We start from the raw sequence: 20,041 nt of genomic DNA on the forward strand, positions 1-20,041 counted from the left end.
ATGGAAAAACTTACAGTAGCAGCATCACAAGTACATAGCATTAGAGAGAACATCCACAAGAAAAATAAACATAAATTATACAAGAAGGAACGCAATTAAAACAAAAAAAGTCCATTGTAATCTTAGTTCTTAGTGGTCAGCGTTGCTATACTGAGGTAGTGATTAGGGTTGTGCAGGTTGGTTCAGGAACTGAATGGTTGAAGGGAAGTAGCTGTTCTAGCATGACCTCCCTGCTCTTGTATTCCTGGTCTCTGTGATTATCAGGGTTTCCATGGCTGCCTTGTACACCTGTCACAACCTCACCGTCATACTCTCCAACACCTTCCTGGCAGTGTAAGGAATTAAGTTCCACAAAACAGAAAACGCTGCAAGTACTGAGAACTCCAGGCTGCATCTGTGGGAAGAGAAACAGAGTCAATTTTTTGGGTCAGAGATCCTTTGGAGAGGAATTAAGTTTAAGGCTATAAGAAAATATCAATGGATTGGTTAGATGAGATGCACAATAAGGGGTAGGATAATTTCCCTCTCCCTCCCCTGCTTTGTTAGCCTTCCCAAAAATGCGTTCCTTCATATTTCAGATTGAATTCAGTTTGCCACATCTATGCTCACTAAAACAGCGCACTGATTTTTGTTTCCCTGAAGCCTAGAACTTACCAACTCACACTGGTTGTGGCGTTATTGGTAAACTTCTTGCCACATCACTGCACTCAGCCCTCCCATCACCAAGGCTCCCATCGACCTTTGCTTTATACTGCTGGACCAACCTTTCAACTGGCCTGTCACTATTGAAATCCCAAAGGTTTTTAATTTCGTAATCCAATTGCCATGTAGGATTTTGTCACGTCTTACTGTTTTCAGTCATCTGCTGTATTAGTTACTGCTTCTCTGTTGAATGTAACCTAAAGAAAAGTCTTAACTATTTTATATTTTTTCCAAAATCCTGCAAGCCATGGCTTAGCCCATTAATGTGAGTGAGTTTTTTTTAGATAACCAGACTTTGTTCCTACATAGTATGATACGATCATGCTGCCATTCACAGGAAATGGGCATTGGTGTTGAAAATGAGAAGAGCATCTCGAATAAGACTGAGTGATGTAAAGTTGATTTTTGTTGTGGGTTTATCAAATGCTGAGGATGGATTGGAATTTACCAGGCAAAACTGGCATAGTTTGTAACGGAATAATCAGGCCATCCATAAAGGTATCTCAGGATACTAAAGAATAGCCCCATTATTTTTTCTTCTGATTTCTGTTGGTTGACCCTGAGAAAATGATTCATCAGGGAGTATTCTAGGACGACTGCTGTACCTGATGTCTCAGTTAATGAAATGTTATTTACAATGAAGGTGGCTGATGGACACTATTGACTATAAGACAAAGTCGGTTGAATGGAGTAACACAGCTGCTTTCAGTCATCCAATAATCTGCAGCCTTAGCATTTTTTTTATAAATAAGTGTGATTTTTGGGTCTGCTCACTGACTAAAACAAATTCAGGTGATAACACTAACAGGTGTTGTGTAGCTTGCTTTGAGTAGCCTGAAGGTATTTACATATGTATAGTGTGTTCAGAATTTTTCCCTGCTGATTGATTTATTTTCCTGCCCAGCCAATCCGTAAACTCCCAAGTGTATGTACTCTTCAGTATAAATGGAGAGAAAAATAAATGCACGTACATCATTTACAAATCCATCATCCAGGCTCTCCTCTGTCACCAGAACGCAATCCTTTTTGCTGCACTTCCAGTCCTGCACTGGAATTTGGCAAGGTGAATAATGTGCTTTGGCCCAGCTGTTCAAGAAATTATGATATTCCCACCAGCATCTTTTAATATTGTGTTTGTAGATGTAGATGGGCCAAGTTAATGATATTTAAAACTAATAAACCATTGCTTGCGGTTTATTATAATATACGGGCCCCATATCCAAGGAAGGATGTGCTGGCATTGGAGAGGATCCAGAGGAGGTTTACGAGAATGATCCTGGGAAAGAAAGGGTTAATGTATGAGGAGCGTTTGATGGCTCTGGGCCTGTACTCGCTGGAGTTTAGAAGGATGAGGGGGGATCTCATTGAAACCTACTGAATATCGAAAGGCCTGGATAGAGTGGACGTGGAGAGGATGTTTCCAGTAGTGGGAGAGTCTAGGACCAGAGGGCACAGCCTCAGAATAGAAGGACGTCCCTTTAGAACAGAGATGAGGAGGAATTTCTTTAGCCAGAAAGTGGTGAATCTGTGGAATTCATTGCCACAGACGGCTGTGGAGGCCAAGTCATTGGGTATATTTAAAGCGGAGGCTGAGAGGTTCTTGATTAGTAAGGCCGTCAAAGGTTATGGGGAGAAGGTAGGAGAATGGGGTTGAGAGGGAAAAATAAATAAGTCGTGATAGAATGGCGGAGCAGTCTCGATGGATCGAATGGCCTAATTCTACCCCTATGTCTTATGAAGATAATGCCATGTTGGAGAAAAATAATTCGTATTTGCATCTGTTTTTAGTGTCTCTTAAAACGCTGCACACCCAGCAAAGCAGGTTTTAGTGTGGTTGTTATGGAAGAAAAATCTCTTGAAGTTGGTGAAGTTGTGGACAGTAATGAAGGTCGTCAAAAGGTACAGCAGGATGTAGATCAGTTGCAGTTATGGGTGTAGAAGTTAGAGCAGCTGGAGTTTAATCTGGGCAAGTGTAAGGTGTAGCACTTTGGGAGGGGAAAGTATACAGTTAATGGCAGGACCCTTAACAGCACTGATGTACAGAGGAATCTTGGGGTCTAAGTCTATACCTCCCTGGAAGTGGCAATGCCAGTAGACAGGGTGGTAAAGGTGGTTTATGCCATGCTTGCCTCCATCGCTAGGGGCATCGATTCAGGAAGTGGTAATGCAAGTGTACAAAGCTTTGGTTAGGCCATATTTGGAGTATTGCATGCAGTTCTGGTCGCCCCATTACAGGAAGGATGTGGAGGCTTTGGAAAGGGTCCAGAAGAGGTTTACCAGGATGCTGCCTGGATTAGAGGGTATTAGCTAAAAGGAGAGGTTAGACAAATTTGTATTGTTTTCTCTGGAGCTTTGGAGGCTGAGGGGAGACCTGATAGAAGTTTATAAAAATTATGAGAGGCATAGGGTAGACATCCAGAATATTTTTTCCAGGGTAGGAATGTTAAATACTCGAGGGCATAACTTTAAGGTGAGAGGAGGAAAGCTTGAAGGGATGAGCAGGGCAAGTTTTTTTTAAGCTTGGTAGTGGAATGGTGGTGTTCAAGAGGCATTTAGAAAAGCACATGTATATGCAGGGAATTGAGGGATATGGAACATATGCAGGCAGAGGGGATTCGTTTAATTTGGCATCCTGCTCAGCACAGACATTGTGGGCCGAAGGGCCTATTCCTGTGCTGTACTGTTCTTTGTTCTGTTTTGTGTAAATGTCACTTAGTACAGTTCTCCCTGTAGTTGCATTTATGATAACATGGGTTTCCTTTTGAGGGAACAGAGACTCATTGTGACTGTTGTCTTTGGTCTTCAGGCAGTGAAAACCATTCTCCTTCCTCTTGAACTCCCTATCTCGGCTGTTCTTCTTCTGGGAGGTAGTAATTGGAAGCTCCTGGAAAGGAAAATTGAATGACCTCCAGTGATCTATTCCTGGGCAAGGCCACCAGGGCTGCTTGTATAACTGTCTCTGATGTTGGAGGTTCGTGGTGCAAGGAATGGAGTAAAAGGGGGATGAATGAGCTGGGACACGAGGACTAAAAGCTGGCGTGGAATTCCTGTATAGATGGCAGGATAACAATGGAAAAAGATTCACCATAGTTTAAAAGCCTAAAAGAAAGGCAGACCTAATTCATAAAAAGAGTGGTGCAGCTAGGAGAGCTGCTGCCTCACAGCTCCAGTGACCTGGGTTCAATCCTGACTTCTGGTGTTGTCTGTATGGACTTCACGTGTTCTCCCTCTGATCATGTGGGTTTTCTCCAGGTGCTCTGGTTTCTGCGCACAGCTCAAAGATGCACAGGTTGGTAGGTTAATTGGCTGCTGTAAGTTGCCCCTAGCGTATAGCTAAGTGGTAGGACTTAAAGAAGAGTTGCGGGGAATGTTGATGAGAACGTAATGGGATTAGTGTAACTGGGTGCACGATGGTTGGTATGGATGGTGGGCTCAAGGGCCTGTTTTGTGCTTTGATTCAATGAACTCTACAAACTATGAAAATATCATTCAAAAGAGCAATCTCTATCATGCCAAATTTTAACCTTTAACTGAAGCCACAAAGTGCCATTTAACAGTTAATTTGTCCAATTTTGTGAACATTGCTACAGCACAATAATGAATGCAAAAAGTAGCAATTGGCTACAAACCACTTTTTTAAACATCCAAATGATATAAGATGTGATTTCAAAATGTAAACTAGTTCTTCATTTGTTTTCATGCCACTTTCAGTTTGCACCAATTAGTGAGGAAGTCTTCCAACTACTTTCTGCAGGGGATTTGTGTAATGTTGAAGATTTGATAATATTACTGGTTTTCACAGATAGTGAGGGATTCCCACAAGCAAATACTTTATATAATGTATTCTGATTTAATGATTCAAGTTATAAGTGGAATGAGTGACCTGAATCTGCAATCTGTATGTTCTTTTTCAGTGTTTACGTCGGTGTGCCTTTATCTCCTTCCGGAACGGCCAGCTACCCTAATGCTATATGATGATGTGGTGCAAATCCTATTAGGATCACCTGGTAAGTGAGGAATAACTAATTAAACTCTCTGCTGCCCCATAGCAAAGCATTTGATACTCTTGCGGCATCCAACAGAAAGTGTCAGTAACTTGTGAGGAAATGGTATTCTTCAATGTGCATGTTTATTCAACAGATAGGAGTGGAATTATTTATTCAATTCAATTATGTTTCTATATGGATTTGGGGACGTTGCAAACACTATTAAATGCTGCTGTTCAACAGTATTAAAATTTGAACTGAAAACAAAAAAAAGTACTGGAAAGCTTTTGAGGGTCCTAGAGGACATGTGAAGAGATTAGAATTGGTCTTATGAATCATTTACCCATTTTTCAGAATAAGTAAAACTGATTATAAACACTATAACCAAAAGGATAAAATGAAGTGGATGATATCAAAATTAACAGTTGTGCAATTATACAAGGAAAGAAGCTTTTAACATTGCCAGTGGTGACACTGTGATAGAAAGCGTGGAGATGATTATGGAATAAACACCATTTGTACTGGAGAAAGAAAAGTACATCTGATGTCTTAAGGGAATTAATTAATGAAGAACAGTGATTCACCAAAATTTATTTGGGCAAAATAACAATGAGGAGGATGATGGCATTAAAGAGTGACAAATCCCCAGGATAAGGTTGTCATTTCAGAATTTTAACAGAAGTACTTGGTAATATTGTAATTGCCCATACTCACTTTTTTCTTTAAAAAAGCTGAGAGAAGTAAGTATAGCCCAGTTAGTCTAACATTTGTTGTTGGGAAATGATTTAGAGGAGTAGTTATTGGCTGAGATATTGAATAAAATGATGAGGTCAGGGTGGAACTGTATAAAACACTAAGCTACAGCTGGAGAATTGTACTTTTATTTATTCACTTTTTGGGGTCAGTGAACCACCTAATACCTATAACAAGGAGCTCAATGTCCAGAGAATGTGGATTTAACATGGTAGAAGGATTAGAATGTGGATTTAACATGGTAGAAGGATTTAACATGGTAGGATTAGATTCCTTGGTGGACACAAAGGGCAAGTGTCCTTGTCCTGTGACACAAATCTCTTTGGTTCTGCTTCTGGGCAGTACAGCAATGTAGCTGTAGAGCTACAATGACACGGCTTCAGTCCTGATCTCCAGTGCTGTCTGTGTGGAGTTTGCATATTTTCCCTGTGACCCTGAGGGCTTCTTCTGGGTCCTCTGGTTTCCTCCTACAAGTGAAGGTTGGTAGGTTAATTGGTCACTGTAAATTTCCTGCTATTGTGTAGGTGAGTGGTAGAATCCGGGGTAGTTGCTAGGAATGAGTGGAGAATAACAATGCGATTAGTTTAAATGTGTTCTCAATGGTCAGCATAGACTCGGTGGCCAAAGGACCTGTTTCTGTGCTATATATTTCCATGATTCTATGAAAACCTCCAGCTAATTGGGGAAAGTCAATGTGGATAGTGAAAGGCAGATTATGGCTGATGAAGCTTATTAAATATTTTAAGGTGGAGGCTGAAGATCAAGTGGCTAAGATGTGTCATGCCACGTTTATACCTGGTCACTTTTAAAGCTGAAGTTTCCACCTCCTTTGCTTGCATCTCATTGCATACACAAAAAGTGTTGGAGGAACTCAGCAGGTCAGGCAGCATCCATGGAGGGAAATAAACAGCTGATGTTTTGGGCCGAGACCCTTCATCAGGACTGGAAAGGAAGAGGGTAGAAGCCAGAATAAGAAGGTGGGGGGAGGGGGAGGAGCACACGCAGGCAGGGGATAGGTGAGTTCAGGTGATAGGGGAGTCCAGGTGAGAAGGGGATGGAAGGTGGAAGGGGGAGAAGATGTAATAAGCTGAGAGGTGATAGGCAAAGGGTCTCATTGCATATGCTGTTTGTATAGCTGTAAGTAAAAATCAAACTTTGGTCACTTTGGTATATCCTTTAGAGAGAAGTCTGCTCCTTTATGGTATTAGGTTGATATGTCATTCTGTAAATGGACAAAATAACTTTGCATGTACCTTGGCCAATTACAGGAGCTGTACTTGCAGAGCCATGCAAGTTTGGCTGCTAACTTTGCTGATGGCACAAAGATAAGTAGGAAAATAAGCTGAGAAGAATCATAAATGGGCTACAGAGGGAGGTAGATAGGTTTAAGTGAGTGTGCAAAGATCTGGCAAACAAAGTATAATGTGGGAAATTGTCCAAGATGCAAAACACATGGTGAGAGATGGCAGAGCTCTGAGAGAGAGGGATCTGGGTGTCATGGTGCCTAATTTACAAATGTCTAACAGGCAGGTACAATAACTAATGAGAAAAGTTAAGTGTTATCATTTATTGCTAGGGAAGTTGAATACAAAATTAGGGAGTTTGTGCTTCAGAGGGCATTGGTGAAACCACATTTGGAATCTTGTGAACAGTAATGGCATCCACATTTTAAGGAAGGATGTCAACGTGTTTGAGAAATTTCAGAGGTTTACGAGACATACCTGGAATAAGTGGATTGGCTAACGGGGAAAGGCTAGGCTTACATCTGCTGGAGTTTGGAAGAGTGAGGAAGAACATGTTTGAAACACAATCCTGTGGAGTCTTGACAAGAAGGGTGTGGAGGGGATGTTTCCTCTAATGGGAGAATCTAGAACTAGGGGTCACTTTTGAAAAGAAAAAAAAGGGGTTGACCATTTGAGAGAAGAGATGATTTTTTTTTCCCCTGCGTGTTTATTGGTCATTGGAACCCTTTGTCAAAGGGTAGTGGAATATATTATTTTCATCTTTTCTAACAGCATGGAAGGTAGTTATTTAGCACGCGAGTCTATGTCAGCTCTGAATATTTCTGCGTCCTATTCCCCCACGTTTCCCTGTGACCTGGGATGTGAGAGGAAGCCAGAGCAGCCTAGAGAAACCAGTGCAGTTAAAGGGAGAGTGTGAAAACTCCACATGGCACCCAAGAGTGTGGAAGGTTACTGTGAGTGGGCAGGAATCAGAGTTGTTAAAATCAGACCAGCCAGAATCTTAACTGGCAGAGTGTTCTAGATTCGTATGTTTGTAGGTTAGTGTTGTTTGGTCATCAGTGGTCTGCTGTCAGTAACTGTATATTCCTGATCAGAATGATCCCAAAACTGTTTGAGTCTGCTAAATGTGGAAGATTGGTGCAAAAAGCAAAAACACATTTGAAATTATGCAAAATAGAGCCTTGAATCTCTCCAGTTTAAATAGTGCAAATAGCAGATGACAGTGGCTGTAGGCAGGACTTTGGTATGACATTCACATTCTGACTGAGTTTTGTAGGACCACTGGGTATAACTATATCTGGATCACAGATGTCATTGGATCGGGATATCTCATTTGCTGTAAAAAAAGAACTTTAAGGTGACCTTAATTAAAATTGTAAATGGGACAGCTGCAGCTGAAGAATGCAAAGAGATTGCCTACATGATCCAAGCCCCAATCCTTAACATATGATCACCAGCCTTTGCTTGTCCCAGTCCCCAATCCTAGATGACACATTTTTAACTGCAAAGATGTGCAATGCTTTCTCTGAAATTTGCAGCAGAGGTCCTGAGATCAAAATAGCTCTGGATGTCCCACCACTAACACAGTCCACTGTGGAAAAGGGCAAGGATTGTGTAGATTATTTAAAGTACTGATTTTTCACTTGGAACAGTGGTACTTAATTTTGCTTTGTGCCACAGTTGATGACCCCTGTTAGAAGTATGTGTGGTAGTGAGCAGCTCATCTGGAGCTCTGGGCCCAACCTGTTACTACAGTCAGGGATGAGGCATACAGGGGGAATGTACCAACTTGGTCACCAAACTCCATCAATGGAATGTAGGACACTGAGATGTAAGAATGTACCCTTTTAGCTCCTTGACCCTGTTCTGTCATCCAGACAGTGAATGATGTGTGACCTACAATCCCTTGCGACCTAACCCTTCAGTGCCTGTTTTAACAGGAATTCTCGATGCTGTTTGTCAACCCCTCATCTAGCAGTGCACGCAAGTTAATTTAAAGCACTTTGTTAGGAATGTGGGAATTGGAGTATCCGTGGCCTAACTTTGTGGACAGAAACATTTTCCGTATGTTAAAGGTGTCATAAACTGGTGATGCGTGGTGGGCCAATGGATGTTTTGGGTATGCCCCCCTCCACAGTATTATTCTATTACTTATGAGGCCCATGTATTACAAAATTTGGCTACTGGCACCAATATGTATAAAGGCCATCTTAGCGATGCAGTTGAGAAGCTTGAAGAGGGGTGGAGAAGGTTGGACATTCAGTTGAGTGCGAAGGGTTGTGAGGATAATTGGAACCTCTGGGGTCATGTCATGGCTAATGACTTTAGGGTCATCTGGGGGTCGGATAAGGGTTGTGGTCACAACAGGCTGGAGGAATGGGTGGTGGAGGGGAGTGAGATCATGGGTCAGGGCCATATTAGGACAGAGTCCAGTGAAGGGAGCCCAAAGAACATATGGAGTGAGGTAGGGGCTTGAGGGCAGAAGCAAAAGTAAAAAATCTTAAACCGATCTGTTGGAGGAATCTTGCTGCAGAGTGTAGGGGCATAAGCCAACCCTTTAAAGCTCCAGAAAGCCAGCTCTTGTCCGTCAAGGCATCAAAGCCCCGCTCCCTGTGAATGGCTGCTCCTGGGCCTTCTGCTCGCACTCATTTTGTTCAAGCAATGTCCAAACGTGCACATGACATGTTTGTGGTTCCTACATTGTAAACATGCACTCAACGTGTTTGTGGAATGTGTGCGTAAACACGTCATACACATGGAGAATTAGAAACAGATTTTGTAACCAACGCTGGATGTGATCGGGTTTTTAATTAAAATCTTTTGTGCAGCCCACAGAAATGTTGTGTAACAAGAAAGAATTTTATAGACTCATACCTAGCAACGATTGTTATTTACTGAAGAGAGATAGGAACTGCGGCTACCCTTTGTGTGTGGAAGTTCTTTCCAGTTTCACTCTTAAGTCCTGATCCTACTTCGTAGGCCCTGATCCTAAAGCCGCTATCCAGCAGAAGTACTTCCTAGCAGTTTCCATAATATCTTTAAAACTTTGATCAAATCACCCTGTCATCTTCCACGTAGTAAGGAATGGACTGCTAGTTTGGGTAATCAGAGCTTTTCCTTGTGGTTTTACCTGAGGGTAGGCTCACTCTAAATGGTCATCAACCATTCACCACCAAAGTGAGTGGTGTGTACATATTCCTCTGTGGGGACTTGCACGATCATCTTTTCCCCCTTGGTCTTCACCTGTTTTCTTATTTGAACTGTTACCTACAACTGCTTTGCTTATGATGCAGGCTTTACTGCACGTAATCAATTCAGCTGCACCACACTGCATTGACATAGACCTGGTCAGTATTTAGTGACTGATGATGCGCGAGTAACCTCGGTATCCCAGAATGGGGAGGGGCCGCAGAGATAATACTTGGGGATTCCAGTTAGAACTTTGCTTTTGTACTTCCACTGTTCTACCACATGCACGAGACATATTATCCTGTGGGTGGAGAGAATGGGTAGAATAGCAATTGGAAAATATTCTGGTCCTCCTATCTGGTCCACCAATTAAATCCTGACAACTGTTTCTGATTTGGTCAAAGCATTTTGGTTTTGTAATCCCTTGTGACCTTGCACCTTATTGTCTACCTGCACTGCACTTTCTCTGCAGCTGTGACACTTTACTCTGTTCTGTTATTGTTTTTACCTGTACTACCTCAGTGCATTCTGTACTAGCTCAATGTAACCACACTGTGTAATGAATTGACCTGTACGATCGGTGTGCAAGACAAGTTTTTCACTGTACCTCGGTACAGGTGACAATAATAAACCAATAATACTGTTTACTCTGTGAGCTTCACGTGAGCAAGGGATTTCGTTGCATCCTGGTGTATATGACAAACTAATCTGAATCTGACCAATCTCTGATTAGATAATCCGTTATCTAATCATGTAGGGGGCAGAGTTTTAGTTTACCACTCCCCTTTGAAGTAGTGCTCATGATTGTCACTCCTGAAACGTGCGGCTAATTTTAAAGTTCTAACTCTTTAGTCTGGATTCCCTCACCTGAGGAACTGAATTCCAATACATTATAAATTTCTTAAACATGTAGACTGTCCACTTTGAAGCTCTACTCCATTGTGAATCGCCTCTCTCATAATGCAGGGAAGAAGCAGGGAGAAGTTCATTAGGCCAGGTTTTAAGCTAACTTGTGAAACAACAATGTAATTGCATTGCAGCAGTTCCAGTTGGGAGGAAAGTGTCCTTGAAGGGCACGAAGTATTTTTATAGACTATTGCCACTTCCAGGAATTGTCCTCATCCCTGCTATTTCCATGCACTTGACAACTTGCTCCTTCAACTTGGTGAAGTGGTGGGGGAACTAAAACTTTAACTGCAGTATAATGTTGTCTGTTAATGGGTCATTGTGCCCAACGATGCTGCTTTTCTGCGGGTTGTTCATGAGAGATTTTTAATTGCTATCTTCCTGTCTCTGTCTAGACCAAATGAAGAACTAAGTTTCTGTACCATGACTCATTTTCAGTTTAATTTCCCCTGAGCTGTATCAAGGAATTACATCTCATCATCAAAAAAAAATCAACGTCAGAGATGAAGCTTAAAATGTTAAGAGAAAATAGCAAAAATTTTTAACAGAAGTTCAGCACAATGTAATTTGCTGCTTTTTTTAATTCTTAAGCCAAACATATCGTTGGGGAATCCAGCTGCAATTGAACTGAGTTTCCTGATGTTTAAGTTGTTGCAAAACTGAATTAATGAAGATTTTTGTTGTGTTTAGAAACGTAGATGCCTTGAGTGTGGTTAGAACGGTTTCTATTTATATAGCGCCCTTAGATGTAACTATACCTCCCAAGACTCTTCATCAAAGAAAAAACTACAGTAGTTGACAGTAAGGCACCTGACCAAGTGTTTGGTCAAAGAGCTTAGGGCTTTGAGATCACTTGGATAGAAAATTTGGGGATGATAGAGGTCCGACCTGGAGGAAGGCAGGCATATCTGAGGAATACAGGGAAGATTATGGGGAAGGCAGGGAACTGAGATATAGGGAGGTGACTGAAAACAAGGATGAGGGTTTCAAAATCGAGGAAATTCTTAACCCAGAGCAAGTGTACATCAACAAGGACACGGTGATGGGAGAGTTCATGGAATCCATCAAATTCAGAGTGTATGGTGTTCCTTGCAGAGAAACCCATTTAACCTCCTTACCCACCTTTTCCATGAAGCCCTTGAAATTATTTTCCCAATAATTTCACCCATCTGGAACCCAGAGGGAAGAAGAGGATAATTCTTGGAATGCTGGTAATCTCCAGAAAATAACCAGCCTTATGCCATTCAAGGGCAGCAGAGTTTTACGTGATCGCAGGTTCATAGAGAGTAGAATGAGGAATGACCATGCCCAGAGCTAACAAGGTTCATAGAAACAAATGAGCTGAAACACGTTGGACTTGGAAAGGTTTACAGAGGTAGCGGTGTGGATATGAGATCCAAAACTCAACTTGAATTCAGATGTGATGCCATGGTTGTAAATCACCTGATTCATTCAGGCAGTTGCGTGGGTAGGATGGAGTTGGTGGCTATGCAAAAGCATTTGTTATGCACAACAGTGGTGATAGTTTGGGTCATTGCATTGTCCTATTGAGAAAATGCCTGTTCATCCTGTGTTGGATGGTCTGCACTCTGAAAATGTAGAGATTGTCAGTGGATTGAGAGACTCAGTGGTGGGGTAAAACTGTGTACATTCACCGTACTTGTGAAGCAGATAATGTGCTGTTATTTGATGCTACAAGAAGTAACATGCAGTTAAGAAGTGGGAAGGGAGTCATCAATAAATCCCAAGGGACTCCAGAGATAATGATGCTGAGATGGGAAGAGGACCCAATGCTGCTAACTCTATGGCTCCTGCTGGAGCCAGGAGGATGCAATCCATTCTCCCCCCACCCCCCAGCACTTAGGAGGGGGATGAAGAATAAGACTGAGGAGATTTTGCATGGGAAATTTGGGTATAATCACATACATTGGTTAGTGCACTGGCAGCCTTCAGAAATTGTCACCTTGTTCTCTTCCAGGTGAGACAGAGATTTACATGCACCTCCTCCAACCTTGTCTATTGCATTCGGTATTCCCTGTATCAGCCAGACCAAGTGCAGACTGGATGACCATCTTGCAGAGGACCTGCTCTCTGTCCGCAACGGGTATCTTGAGCTTCCAGCTGCATATCACTTCAACTCCCCTTCCCACTCCCAAACCAACCTGTCTGTCCTCTGCCTTCTCTACTGCCAGGGTCAGGCCAAATATAAACTAGAAGAACAACACCTCATGTTGCACTTGGGTAGCCTTCAGCCCAATAGTATGAACATTGAATTTTCCAATGTCAGCTAACCCATACCTCCTGCGTTCTGCTCCCATTCCTACCGGTCCACTGAGGTTCTTTGTTCACCTTTCCATTTCCATCTGTCCATCACCCACACACCCGTCCACCTGGGTTTCTTCTGCCCAGACTGCCCTTCCTATCCCCTCCCTTATCTTGTTCCACTTATCACCTTCCAGCCTGTCTCTACCTTCCCCCTCCCCTCTCCTCCCCTCCCTCCATCTGCCCATTATTTTTCCTTATCTGTTTCCACCTATCACCTAGCAGCCTCTGCCTCCACACTTCCCCCTCCCTTGCTTGGCTCAATCCACCCATCATCCCTCTCTTTATCTGGTTCCACCCATCACTTACAAGCCCCTTCCTCTCTCCTCTTCATACAGCCTACCTTCCATTTACGCTCTCGGTAGCGATGCAGGGTCACGACCCAAAACGTTGATTATCCCTGTGTGTCTGCAGATGCTGCTCAACCCGCTGGGTTCTTCAGAAGTTTGTTCTTTGCTGCAGATTCCAGCATCTGCGGTCTCTTGTGTCTCTGCCTTTAGGACCCCAGTCACGGCCTCTTGCTGTGGTTGCCTGATTTCATTTCTGGGATCATGAGACTGACATGAGGTTAAAGTGATTGTCCAGCCTCTCATAGCATGCCTGTATCATGTCGTATGACTTTTGATGCCTTATTGTATTGGCCATGGCTGTTGAGTGCCATCAGTAAATGGATGTTTGGTTAGCTCTGTCTTGTTTACAAGACGTAATACTGAGAACCGACCGATAGATATATGTCGGTAACGAGGACAAGATATTGCTGAGGAAGCAACGAGGCAATAACAGTGAGGGAAAGGACAAAATGATTCTCTATGTCGAGCATTAATGATGGCAGATGGTGAATGTGTTAATTAGCTCCTGGGAACCATACAGAGAAGGCAGTTCACAGGTGATGATTTTGAAAGAGTCATCAGAGAAAGGTAAAGGGGCATTTGTCAACAGGGACCAAAAGTGAAAGTTCTTTTATGAAGACAAGAAAGTGGAAGATATGAAGAAAAATTTAAGAAATTGGGATTGTAAGATCTCAAAATATTTTGGAGATGTATGGCTGAAGAATTGCTGTAGTAGTTATTAAGTGAATTGTTGTGCTTTAAGTTTACAAATGCATATCATACACCATTTTTGGTAATGTATTATAAAAGCAATTTAGAACAAGGTATAAAATTTATCATATCTGGAGCCTTTGGGAGAAGTTATTCAATGGGTTTATTGTCAGGGGTGCATTCTATTAGGTTATATTTGTACTCTTGGGTTATAGTTGAGAAGATTAGAATACCTGTAGCTATTTGTTTAGGTAAATTTTTAGTTGACTGTGTATATAGCTTTTAATAAATAATTTGTACAATGTAGGTGCAGCACAGAACAGCCATTAGAGCTACTGCCTCATAGCCGATCCCGGTTCAATCCCGACCTCTGGCACTATCTGCGGGATGTTTCCATGTTCTCCCTGTGATTGCTTGGGTTTCCTCCAGGTTGTCTGGTTTCCTTCCACATCCCAAAAATGTGAGGGGTCAGTAGGTTAATTGGCCACTGTAAATTGCCCCTAATGTGCAGATGAATGGTAGAATTTGGGGGGAGTTGATTGGAATGTGGGGAGCAAAAAAATTGGGTTATGTTAGGATTAGTGTAAAAATGGGTGCTTGATGGTCAGTATGGACTTGGTGGGCCGAAGGGCCTGTTTTTATGCTGTATCTCTATATAGAATAATCCTTGTGGATAGTTAATTGTTCCTGGTTTGTTACTATTTTTAAAGGTAATCTGTTCCATGTGTATACACCTTTTAACAACTGTATAGCATGTGATATAACTTTAGAAGTAATCCTGTCACTGTTTCTCATCCTCTTGTCTCCATTCACACTGTTCTACATTGGAGCTCTCACTTTGGCTCTTTTGTATTGTTCATCGTCAATAAAGCATGTTTGGTTAGAAGCTCTATCCTTGTTAAATATAAAATAAAGAAAATCATCAAAAACCTCAAAGAGAAGTGATTAACGTTTCAGATCTGGGACTGTTTCTCTTTCCATTAGATGCTGCCTGACCTACTGTTTCCAGCATTTTGTGTTTTTATTTCAGATTTCTAGCATCTGCAGTTTTTTTCCCCCTTTTTTTTGTTATCCTTGTTTCTTGTGTAAATGAACATTTAATGTACAACAAACTATGGAAGCTACGCCTGCTTTTACTTAAGCCCATGTGTTGCGATAACTCTTTCAAATTGGATTTATTCATTGAATAAGAGTGGACCACAGTAACACAGGCAATGAAGCCTGTTCTGTCAGTCAGAGTTCTTGGCTGATCTGTGATACAACTCTGCAAAGCTGCCTTTGACACACCACCTTAATACTTTGGGTTAACAAAAATCAATCATTTCAGATTTTAAATTAACTATTTAACATTAATAATGCAATAGTAGGTGGGATTATGAGAGAAGAAGATGCAAAAAGGCTTCAAAGGGATATAGACAAGCTGAGTGAGCGGGCAACAACATGGCAGATGGAGTATAATGTGGGAAAAAATGTGAAGTCATCCACTTTGCACAACACAGAGTATTTATTTTAAAATGGTGACAGGTTGGGAAATGTTGATGTTCATAGATACCAAAGTGTTCTTGTACACAAGCCACTAACACGTAGGTGCAGAAAGCAATTAGATCTTTATTATGAGAGGATTTGAGTACAGGAGCTATAAAGATACAAAGACCAGGACTCCATTAGCCTTTCTGATTATTTTCTGTACGGCTGAGCTTAATGCCTACCTCTGTGACCCCTTACTGACCAGATGTTTGTGAAGTGCTTCCATCTTCTGTGATATAAAGTTCCAGACCACTGCACCATGAATTATTACTATGATAGTGCTTCTCCTTGTGACATTACTGCATGACAGATGATCCACAAAATGTCACGAAGCGCTCATTGTAAAGCACAGACAAACTGTTAACTGCAGCATAAGCTATCTTTAAAATGCATGAAATTGGCATTGACACAATGAATTATTGGAATCAAATCAAGAGAGAATTAGTTGATGTCGATCGTGTTTATGCTCACTGTTTGACCCCAAATTATTTTTGTCTTAAAAAGCATTAGTAATTTCCATGTTACAAGCTTAAATTTGTTTTCTGTTGATAGTTTATTGTTTGCATCTTTGACTCACAAATGAATTTTTATTATCTTCGATCCATCACCCTGGGAAGTTTGAGATAAAACATCACAGAGGGCTTCATGGTGCAAGCTTTTGATGAACCTGAAATTTGTATTGTCTTTACACCAGATGAATGTTTAAGAATATTACCAGATAATGGATACTAGTTAAAATGGCACTTGGATGTAAATTGGCAATTCAGTTAAATGCAGTTCTGGAGTTAATGAATCTTGACGGGTTACAGAATAGGCGAGGGAGATGCACCATCACAGCCAGTGTGATTCATAACCAGAAGTGGCCTTACGGAGTGATGGGATTTGACCTGGGAACCAGGTTCATGTTCCAGTCCGGAAGCAACCCATTTTCATGTGTAGCATTGAGGGGGAAAAAACAGTGTTACAAGTAAGAATTTCTTGGCTGGTACATTCATTTCAGGGATCCAGGACAGAATGAATAAACAGTTGTCTTTGTAGAGTGTATAGGTATTCCGTGCACAGCCTTGGGAGTCGTAAATAAATTCCACAGCCGCAGTATTTCCCACCTCTGATCTGTGCTCCTTACATAAGTGACAACCCTGCTGGTAGTGCAGTGATGTGGAATGTGCCATGTAAGATTTCCTTTCATGTTCCTGCTGATTTGCTTCCATCTCATGTTGCTCTGTTGTGCAGAGTCAGCAATGAGGCAAGAGCATTAAAACTGACCCCCCTCTAGCCACCGACATAAGCACATAGACTAAAATGTCCCTGGGTATCAAGAGTTGGGAGCTGCATGTTGTCTTCATGTGGAATGGTTCACCATACTCAAAGACCATACATCTGAAATAAACTTCCAATAATCCATCTATAACAGACACACTGGTGGGTCATACTGCTACTGTGTTAGCTGTCCCTGTAATATTGACCCAAAATCAAAAGATGCCCAGGCCACACCTACCAATACACAGAAAGATCATCACTCAATAATGAATCTCCTTGTAAGCCAATGATACGGCATAACAACTAATGACATTGAGAGAGCAATGTACTATTAAGCTGCAGGTATACCTAATGTTCCATGAAAGTTTGAAAAGGAGGTGCAAGATTCCTTTTCATGGAAAAGGATGATTTGGCAGTACATTGAGCACACTAAACATTTGTTTTGTTTTATTTCAAAAAATATACTTTATCCATAACATATACAGTAAGTATGATCGGGACTATTTTTCTCCACTTCCATTGAACTTGCAATTCAATACATTCTCTTTCAATGCATCAACAGCACTCGTGTTTCCACCTTAATCAATGCCCCTGTGAAGTGTTTAAGAGGCTGTGGCAGAAGGGCTTAGACCATAGTCCTTTCCCCCAAAGCCTTTGCAATGGCTGCACTGAGCTTCAGTGTGTCCCTCAGCACGAACTCTTGCACCTTGGAAGGTGCCAGTCAGCAGCATTCACTTGCGGACCTCTCCTTGCACTGGAAGACTCAACGACTTACCGTTGTCTTTCCAAAGTGTCTTTCACAGAGTTGATGACCTTCCAGCAGCAGTAGGTCTCGGTTGTGTCCCTGGGAACAGACCGTCGATCAGAGAGTCCGCTGTTACACAGCTGCTCCGGATGAACCCTGACAAGTACCATTGCATCCTTTCCCCGACCTAGGCAAGTGCACAGTCCGTGAGGGGGTGGACGATGGTCTCATCCACACTGCAGCCATCTCAAGGGCAGCATATGTGGAATGAGACTCTGGCCTTGCAAAAATCACCTGACGGAGACTGCCTCATTCACTGCCAGCCAAGCGAGGTCTTGGTGCTTGTGAGTTGTGGTGATGAGGCAGACTGCTCAGGAAACTACCCCACGACATCCATCATATCCTTCACCAGCAGGGCCTCCAGAACGTTCCATGTTGGCCATTGCCTAATGGATTTGTGGTCAAAAGTGCTTATCTGCAGGAACCTTTTTGTACTAAGGACAGATCCAATGCTGCAACAAGGGTAGGCCCATCCTTCGCAACACCAGGGACAGGTAGCGCCTCAACACATAGTGACACTTGGTGTTTGTGTACTGGGGCTCTACGCACAGCCTGATGCAGCCACACACAAAAGTGGCCATCGGGATGATGGCAACGTTGGGTACATTTCCCTCCCATGTTCTCTGGAGACTAGTACATCGCGACCTAACAGGTGTGATCCATTCTGGATCTCCAGATGAAACAGAACGTGGGTCAGGTGGCTGCCGCAATGCAGGGATGGGGCATGAGCTGGGGCATGAGCTATGCCATGCACACCGAGAGAACCTCATATCTGATCACCGAGCTGTTGACCGCCAATCCCACATTCCCAATTTCTGTTTCACCTTGGCTGTCTGATCCAGCCAATTTTCGCCACATGCTTCGCTCCGTTGAAGCAGATTCCCAGCACCTTCAGGTAGTTGGACCTGACGATGAAGGGAACAGAGGATAGGTCGGTCCAGTGGCCAAAGAACACAGCCTCGCCCTTGCTGTGATTGACTCTGCCCCCCACCCCTCCAGGCCGGTTCAAACTACTTGCAGGTGCTGATTGATCTGCAGAGAAACCGTGGGTTCAAGCAGAAGACTGGTGTTCACTCCCTTCACCATTGTTGCTTTCGGAATGCCACAATCTGCCCGTTCCCTTCCAAGACTTAAACATACCTCTCTTCCTCAGTCATCGCTGGGTCTAACTCCAGGAACTCTCAATCCCAAAACACTGGGAGCACCTTCACCTGAAGGACTTCAGCAACTGGTATGTACAGCTCTTCATCATCTTCCCAAGGCCATCTGTACTAGCCTTGCCACACTCTGTAATTGAATTTACAAGAAATGAAGTCTCCTTCCCCCAGAGAATTTGCTTTAGTGCTTTAATCAATGCATTTTTCAGCACTTGGACACTGTCTCAGCATCAGTTGCTTGTGGATGGAGGATAAAGGCTTGTGGTCTCTCCTCTTCCCCAACACAAAGGTCTGCGCCTGGTGCCCAGGGACAGTGGGGGTGGGAGGTGCCTTCCTGCATCCTGCCACCTTATTGGTTTGCAGCTGCACCATTGAAGAGAAAGGGGGGAAATTTAAAAAAAAACTCCGTGCAAACCAACAGATTGTGCACAAGTTGTGCTATACTTTTATGTGACCCTTGCCTCGACCTTGCTTGGGCATCCAACAGGGTGCAATTTCATAAAACAGTACACAGGATGGTCAGAGCAGGTGTAGGCCATTTCACCCCTAAAGTCTGATTGGCATTCTGATGGATGGCAGATGAAGCAGTGTTGTGTCCACAGGTCCCTTATAGAATAGAGTTACTAGGTAAGGTGATCAAGTGTACTTTATTAGTCAAGGTAAAGACTATTAGAGCATAAAGGTTGCAATAAAACTACAAACGCAGACGCCCAATGCGAGGAGGAATTTGGGAGCGGCAGTTGGGGGGAGCCCCAGGAGTGATGGGCTGCAATTGGGAGGGGGCAGAGCAGGAAGATATTGATATTGGTTTATTATTGTAAGATGTACAGAGGAATACTGTAAAGCTTTGTTTTGCATGTCTTCCATACAGATCATTTCATCACATCAGTACATTGAGGTAGAACAAGGGAAAACAATAACAGAATGTAGAATAAAGTGTTACAGTTACAGAGAAAGTGCAGGTGGACAATAAGATGCAAGGCCATAACAAACTAGATTGTGAGGTCAAGGGTCCATTTTATCATGCAAGGGAACCCTTCAGTAGTCTTATAACAGCGGGATAGAAGCTGTCCTTGAACCTGTTGGTACGTGCTTTCAGGCTTCTGAATCTTCTGCCTGATTGGGGGGGGGGGGGGGGGGGAGGAGAGAA

General features: G+C 42.6%; 1 protein-coding gene across 2 annotated transcripts in view; it reads left to right on the top strand.

Moving 5' to 3' along the window:
- fam171a2a (family with sequence similarity 171 member A2a) overlaps positions 1-20,041 on the top strand; it is a 227,312-nt gene that overhangs the window by 112,069 nt on the left and 95,202 nt on the right. For both annotated transcript variants that reach the window (XR_007958176.1, XM_052038439.1), the window contains exon 3: positions 4,617-4,709. Coding sequence is in view for 1 of the 2 variants with exons in the window: in XM_052038439.1 (XP_051894399.1) it covers positions 4,617-4,709 (93 nt within the window). In the remaining variant the exon portion in view is untranslated. The remainder of the gene's footprint in view (positions 1-4,616; positions 4,710-20,041) is intronic.

This window comes from Pristis pectinata, chromosome 25 (genome assembly GCF_009764475.1).
Source record: "Pristis pectinata isolate sPriPec2 chromosome 25, sPriPec2.1.pri, whole genome shotgun sequence".
Classification (NCBI taxonomy): domain Eukaryota; kingdom Metazoa; phylum Chordata; class Chondrichthyes; order Rhinopristiformes; family Pristidae; genus Pristis; species Pristis pectinata.